Raw genomic sequence first — 7,973 nt, 5'->3', positions numbered from 1 at the left:
TATATGGTGGGTTTGCGTGAAACTTGCCACCAAAGGGGACGGTGGTAGCCTGGTAGGAGGTTTTCATCTCATTGTCCGACTCGGAGTGTGGGATTGGACCTCTTCGATGTGTTGAGCCTGTTTCCTTTTCCTATTTTCGGTTTTGTGTTTTACTTCGTGAGAACTTAGCCTTGCCGTGGAACAAAATGCTTTTTTGAATTGTTTATAATTGGTGCCGAAATATATTTGAATTTTCTCTTATTTTACTCGTTTCATGAACTGTAATCGTCTATACGGCATTACATGGCCCTGGTTCTGGCAGATAGGTAGGTTGCAACAACGAAACATCATAAACCTTAAGGACCTCAAGCTATCGATCAAAAGCACTCCGCTTGTGCTGGCCATGGCTAATGTGGACCGACCCTGAACGTCAGTGGTTGGGCTCTGCCCTACCCTGTGACGAGTCGGATATGGCGCTATTCAGAGCTTCCACCTCCATCGTGCTGGGTAACAGCCACAAAGCTCTGTCCTGGCATGATGACTGGACCGGAAAGGGGCCCCTAAGAATGTTGGCTCCCGGATTATACAAAATTGCCACAAGAAAGCAGAGAACAGTGTCCAAGGAACTGCACGAGGATAATTGGATCAGATCGGTCGCCCGCCTTCAGTCCCCCATACACCTGCAAGAATTCATCTCGATCGCATCACTGACCTCCCAGGTTACACTGTCTACGGACAGGGAGGACTCCATCTCCTGGCGTTGGACTACAAATGGAGTCTACTCCCCAGGTTCTCGCTGACGAAGATTTGGGAGGCACATGCGGAACCCAAATGCAAGCTCTTTTCCTGGCTGGTGCTCCATGGCAAGATCCTCACGACCGACATGCTCGCTATTCGCGGATGGCCGCACGATCCTACATGCCCGCTATGTCTGGGAGCACCGGAGACGGCAACTCACCTCTGCAAAGACTTTCCATTTGCGATTGCGGTTTGGTCACACGTTCAGGCATGAACCGGGGAGGCGCCGACGAACACGATGACACTTCCGCCTCCCATGGGAGTCTCCGACTGGTGGGATCTGCTCATCTCTCCCCTGTCCAGGGACGAAAGACGCCGGCGTAGCGGTCACTTCCTGTACACCATTTGGAATATCTGGAAGGAGCGCAACCGCCGGATATTCATCGGAACCCACCTCACTCACCTGGAGGTGGCGGCCATCGCGCTCGACGACATAAGAATGTGGGCTTGCGCCTTTGGCAGGGCACAAGTGGCGACGGTATTGGGTGATTTGGTTCACTTAGCGTAACACAACAGTCCTTATAGGGGTTTTGTCAGGTTTCCCTGGAAAAACCTGTCATCTTTGTACATGAACCCTCTTTTTTGTCTGAAATGAAAAGGTAGTGCTCCTGCCGGTTCCTCGAAAAAAAAAGCAATTGTGTGTGCATTTATAAGGATAAGTATATGTATGTGCGTATGAGTCTCTATGTCTGTACTGTGTTTAAGAAAAAAAGTAATTCTCTGTTTTGTTGGGAACAATATGTGATTATGACATACAACACGCCAGCGCCATCTTGACTGTGGACGCACACTAGCTTTCCTTTCAGGAAGATAAAAGCTCTCCTCTTGGTTTTCCTGGCAACTCAAAAGCGCTATCTTGATCTTGATTTTCCTTACGACCTGGTGCACGCACGGCGGCAGGCTTCACTCCTGTAGCAGCGTCTCCAGAGGGATGCGGAGGGAAATGTCCAGTGCATTACACTCACCTCTATGAACGTACACATGCATACCCTACCCTTATGAGCACCTCCGAGAGATTGAGCCGGCGTATCATCTTAAAATTTTACGAAGTCATCGTAGGCGCCTCGTAGTCGACGGGAACGTCTCCTCCCACTGAAAGCGTATCGCCAGAAAACCCTGAAATAAATCCAAGATAAATGCAAGCACCAAGAATTGAACCCTGGTGGGTTGGGAATACCACTGTCCACCTAACTATCTTAACCACAGGTTGGTTCGTGAAGATTATTGAATTATGAATATGTATTAGGGCCTCGAAGGGCTGTTTATATAAGATACAAAACTTGGGGGGCCAAGGATAGTAGAGATAGATTACAACTTGAACTACCAAATATACAAACCGAATATATACTCTAATACCCCCCCCCCCCCCCCCCCCCCGTTGTCAACATCAGGTGTAACGATGTTGAGACTCAAGCGAATGCCAGTGAATGCTGCAGTGGGGAGCCCCTTGGTGAAAATATCAGCAAATTAAGCAGTGGTAGGAACATGAAGCACACGGACCTCGCCAAGAGCCACTTTTTCACGAACAAAATGAATATCAATCTCGATGTGTTTTGTGCGGTGATGCTGAACAGGATTGGATGCCATGTAGACTGCAGAAATATTGTCACAATAAACAATAGTTGCACGCTCGATTGGTCGATGGAGCTCAACCAGAAGCTGACGGAGCCACACCGCCTCGGCCACAGAATGAGCAACAGACCTATATTCAGCTTCTGCAGAAGATCTGGAAACTGTAACCTGCCTTTTAGAAGACCAAGAAACAAGATTGCCACCCAAATAAACACAAAAGCCGGATGTAGATCATCGAGTATCTGGACAACCCGTCCAGTCTACATTAGAATAAACTGTAAGCTTGTTGGAGAGAAAGAGTTAAGAAGAAGACCATGATCAATAGTACCTTTGAGATACCGAAGTATTCTCTTGACATGAGAAAAATGAGGAACACGGGGATCATGCATATATAAGCATGCTTGTTGAGCAGAATAAGATATATCAGGACGAGTGAGAGTGGCATATTGGAGAGCACCAGTGATACTGCGATATAGAGTAGGATCAGAAAAAGGTTCACCGTCGGCCGACAACTTGGTACCAACGTCGACCGGCGTACGACAGGGTTGACAGTCAGTCATCCCCGCAAGAGAGAGCAAGTCAAGAAGGTACTGGCGTTGAGAGAGAAAGAGTGTAGATGAAGTGCGGGAGACAGTGATCCCAAGAAAGTGATGAAGAGGACCAAGATCAATCATGGAAAATTCACGATTAAGAGAAGAGATAATATGTTGTAAAAAGGAATCAGAAGAGGCAGTGAGAATTATATCGTCAACATATAGGAGAAGATATGCAGTATGAGAGGAGGAACGAAAAATAAAGAGAGAGGAATCGGATTTAGATGAGGTAAAACCTAATGTGTGAATAAAGGTGGTGAAGCAATGAAACCAAGCACGAGGAGCTTGTTTAAAACCGTACAGAGATTTGTGAAGAAGACCAACAAAATCAGGAGAAGAGGAATTCTCAAAACCCGAAGGTTGTTGACAATAGACAGTTTCACTGAGAGTGCCATGTAGAAAAGCATTTTTAACATCTAATTGATGAATCGGCCAAGAGGAGGAGACAGCAAGACTGAGAACAACACGAATGGTACTAGGTTTTACAACCGGAGAAAAGGTCTCATCAAAATCAATACCGTGTTGCTGAGAAAAACCACGACATACCCAACGAGCTTTATAACGAGCAAGAGTACCATCAGCATGAAATTTGTGACGGAAAACCCATTTGCCGGAAACAACATTGACACCGGGTGGTTTGGGAACGGGAGTCCAGGTGTTATTTTGCTGAAGAGCATGAAACTCATCACGCATAGCAGAATGCCAGAGAGGATCGAGAAGAGCACGTTTATAAGAGGTAGGAATAGGGGAGACAGTGGGAATGGCTGTGAGATTAAGACGTCGTGTAGGGAGGTGAAAGCCACGCTTACCACGAGTGCACATGACATGATCGTTGGCCGGAGGTATTATAGGAACTGCATTGGACGGAAGAGGCGGTGTGGAGGAAGAAGAGGAAGAAGGAGAAGCGACAACAGGGGAGATAGGCGTGGGAGGAGAGGTAGCTGCCGTCAAGGGAGGAGTGGTGGGCGCGGAAGGCTGTGGTGAAGGAGGAGTGGGCGGCGCGGAAGGCTGCTGTGGAGTTATGGGAGGCTGCTATGGTGGCTGTTGCTCCGCGGCAATAGAGGTAGGAGTTAGACGAGGGAGGAGAGAAGATGAAGGATGGACAGGGTATGGTTGGGGCGTAGGTGATGATTTTGTGGCAGCGTAGGGAAAAGTGTGTTCGTCAAAGACAACGTGACGGGAAATAATGACACGACCGGATGAGGGATCGAAGCAGCGAGAGCCCTTATGATCATCGGAGAGACCAAGATAGATGCAGGGTAAAGATCGAGGCTCTAGTTTATGAGAGGTCGTAGAAGTGATGTTGGGAAAACAGAGACAACCAAAAACGCGGAGAGAAAGATAGTCGGGATGTGAAAGAAAGAGGGATTGAAAAGGAGTGTAGAGAGGACATGTTTTGGTTGGTCTAATATTTAGAAGAAGTGTGGCAGTACGTAGTGCTTCAACCCAAAAACGGGGAGGAAGAGAAGCTTGAATAAGCAAAGTGCGAAGAATATCATTGATGGAGCAAAGAGAGCGTTCTGCTTTACCGTTTTGAGGGGATGTATAGGGGCAAGAAAAGCGAAGGAGTATGCCGTGAGAGAGAAAGAAAGTGCGATTGCGAGTATTATCAATTCACGTCCATTGTCACATTGAATAAAGCGTATTGGAAGACCAAAGTGGGTTAGAACATATTGCCAAAAATTGAGGAAAATTGGGTGTACGTCGGACTTGGCTCGTAGAGGAAAGGTCCAAACATAATGGGAATAATCATCAAGAATTACAAGATAGTATTTATAACCAGAAACACTAGGAATTGGAGAGGTCCATAGATCACAATGTAGTAATTCAAAAGGAAAAGTACTAATAGTAGAGGAGGTACCAAAAGGTAGTCTAACATGTTTGCCACATTGACAGGCATTACAAAGAGAGGAATCATGAGAGACACTAGAACTAGGGATACAAAATTCCTGTAGTAATGATGATAGTGTAGCTTTATGAGGATGACCAAGCCGACGATGCCATAGATCAACTGATGCAAGCATGGCGCGAGGAGTGGAAGTGGGGGCGCCATGAAGAGGATAAAGATCGCATGTGCTATTGTACCGAGCTAGAACCTCCCCTGTTTTCATATCCTTCACAGATAAACCAAAGGGGTCAAAGGCAAGAATAACTTGATTATCGATGGTAAACTGACGAACGGAGATAAGATTAGCAATTAAAGATGGGACTACAAGAATATTACGTAAAAGAAAATTGTTAGAAGAATAGGGGATGTAAGAGTCACCGGTGCAAGAGACAGGAATAGTGGAACCATCACCGATGGTGGAAGAAAAAGAAGAAGGAAAACAAGCTGACAAAAAATTCATATTTGAAGACATATGCGTGGATGCACCAGAATCGAAAATCCAATCCGTACCTTCGTTGTTGAGGGTGAAATTGTTCATGGCGGCGATGAAGTCAGCCTGATCCCAGCTTGGCGATGTTGTCGAAGGAGAGGGGGCAGGCACGTTCATTGGTGCATGCTGACCGTATGCGTACGGTGACGGGGCCGAAAGAGCACCGGGCGCATAGGGAACCAGGGCGTAGCCGGGCGGAAGCACGGGGGCGCCGGGCGGGGTCGGTGTAGTGGTGGCGGTGTAGACGTGAGCCGGCGGTCGGGGTCCGAGGAGACCAGGAGAGCCGGTGGCAGGACGATGGCCCAGGCTCCAGGATCCCGTGTATGCTGGAGGAGCGCCGTAAGGAGATGGAGCAGACCAAGGCATGGGCCATGCCTGAACCAGCCCGGTCCAGGGATCTTGCTGCGGGTGCCATGTCGGTGGAGTAGATGCCGGTGTAGACGATGATGATGACGCTGAAGAGCTGGCGGAGCGAGGCTGGGGCGGCCGATAGACGGGATTCTTCCCGCGGTAGTTAGGGCTCGGGCGCCAGCCTGGAGGCGGCTGGGCAGGTGCCGGCGACAGAGTGGATGGAGCTGGCGCCGAAGACTTGGTGGTGGCGTGAAACACTTGCGGGCGAGTAGCCTTGCGAGCTTGGTTCTGAGCCTCGAGCTGAAGGAGAGAGCGGACCTCGCCGAAGGAAGGGTAGGGCCGCAACATGGGGATGAAGGCCACCTGTTTCTCAAACTGCTCACCGAGGCCGACGAGAAGAGCGTTTATGAGGACGCGGTCGTCGATGTGATCACCAAGCTGCCGGAGTTCATCACTGATCAACTTGATCCGCTGGCAGAAGACGGTGACCGGAGAGTCTCCTTGGGTGATGGTGCGGAGCTCGGTGTGGAGAGCGTTGATACGGGCGTCGGAGTTGTCTTGAAACAACTGTTGAAGAGAGGCCCAAAGCTCGGCTGCGGTGGCGTCGTCGTTGGAGACAAGATTGAAGAGCTCGGTTGAGATCCGAGTATAAATCCATTGGATGATCGTGAGATCGTCCTTCACCCAACGAGGATTGGCAGGCTGCGGGACAGAGGATGGATGTATATGGTGGCGTAGACCGCAACGACCAAGGTGGATGTGGAAGAGATGGCGCCAGTGGTAGAATTGTGGGCAGCGAGATCAAGTGAGATGGGTATGAACGGTGCAACATCGGCAATTGTATCTGCTAGAGAGATTTGTGGTGGCGGAAGGGTGTATTGGTGGTGGGTAAGAGAACTAGGGTTGGAGGAGGAAGAAGAGACGGATGGCGATCTGGCGGCATTGAACTCAGCCGCGGTAAAGAGAGGCCACGCCGGGAGAGGTGGAGGGGCCGGCGGAGAGGCCATATCGAGGAGATAACCTAGGCGACGGATACCATGAAGATTTTTGAATTCTGAATATGTATTAGGGCCTCGAAGGGCTGTTTATATAAGATACAAAACTTGAGGGCCAAGGATAGTAGAGATAGATTACAACTTAAACTACCAAATATACCAACCGAATATATACTCTAATAGTTCGCTCTGGCATTTTGTTCTGAGAGTACAAGTGTGTGTGTCTGGTACTTGCCAGGCGGCAGTGAAGAGGTAATGTCAATTCCATTGGGCAGGTTAGCTACTGAAGAAATCGGAGTCGTTAAGGCCCTTTGCGGAGACAAGCAGGACCTCTAGCTTCATGCATTGAATGAATAGAGCCTGGGGTAGGTGCACCCTTTAAAAAAATAAAAAGAAGTAATTGCAAATATTGTTGAAATCAAGATTATTTTAACAACAAACTTGGTCAAGTGTTACACTCGCGTGTTTCTTTACGAAGAAATGACTTACATGGTATTGTTGGCGGAAAATTGGTTTTCTCGCTCAGATTTTTCACGGGAGTTATTCTTGGTCGAAAGTTTTGTACGAGTGCACCAGTAGGACAAGTTTGTTTGAAAATGTTTCGAATATTTATTTACTTTTTCCTAAATTGCTAAAAAAAAATCTTGAAAACTCTTTTATCAGGTTCATCTACAATCAGGTGTATCAGGGTATTTTCAAATGTTTTACAACATTGTGCAAAGGACACCCAAAAAAGAGAACAATACATCCAAATCTAGCCATCTTGCAGAGGACCCCAAACCATACGAGTTAATTACATGGAAGTATCATAATTGGGGTATTACACGCAGATTGACACTAAGTTTCCTAATTTTTACATGTTAGTACCATATTTGAGGCGGTATGTTACAAAATAGTCTAAGCCGCGTATAACAACGCATTGACGGTGTATCCGACCGTCAGAGCCCGCCCATCGGGTGCTGATGTGGCATGTTCTTTTGCAGATAAGACCCTCATTTTTTTATTTAATCGCGCATCAAGGATTCGAACCCGCACATTGCGTTCGAGGCGTATGCGCGCTAATCACTGAGCCACTGCGGCCCTTGCTTTAATTTGCAGGCACATTGTTCTTATCCTCGCCAGAAAAAAAATGATAAAATTAAAAGCGCGTGGGCACACGCGAGTGGCGAGTAGCAACCCAAGACGTGGAGTTCACAGCGCAACGCCGCTGCCACCATGCTACCGTGTCGTTTGATTTACATAGCACGTGTATAAAATTTTATACTTTCAGTATTGTCGTTTTTTTATATGTTTTTTATGTATCTCTT

The 7,973-nt window shown here is 47.7% G+C and overlaps 1 protein-coding gene across 1 annotated transcript; it reads left to right on the top strand.

The window, feature by feature from the left end:
- The first annotated feature begins 449 nt into the window (after nucleotides 1-449).
- On the top strand, nucleotides 450-779 carry LOC141041399 (uncharacterized). Its single transcript, XM_073507546.1, has one exon. It carries the CDS (start codon nucleotides 450-452, stop codon nucleotides 777-779), a length of 330 nt encoding a protein of 109 aa, XP_073363647.1.
- The last annotated feature ends 7,194 nt before the right edge of the window (nucleotides 780-7,973 follow it).

Source organism: Aegilops tauschii, chromosome 2, assembly GCF_002575655.3.
Source record: "Aegilops tauschii subsp. strangulata cultivar AL8/78 chromosome 2, Aet v6.0, whole genome shotgun sequence".
Classification (NCBI taxonomy): Eukaryota; Viridiplantae; Streptophyta; class Magnoliopsida; order Poales; family Poaceae; genus Aegilops; species Aegilops tauschii.
This window is presented reverse-complemented; position numbering and strand designations above follow the sequence as displayed.

Excerpts from the sequence above, each read along its gene's own strand:
- LOC141041399 (XM_073507546.1), top strand. The coding sequence starts at position 450 with ATGGCGCTATTCAGAGCTTCCACCTCCATCGTGCTGGGTAACAGCCAC.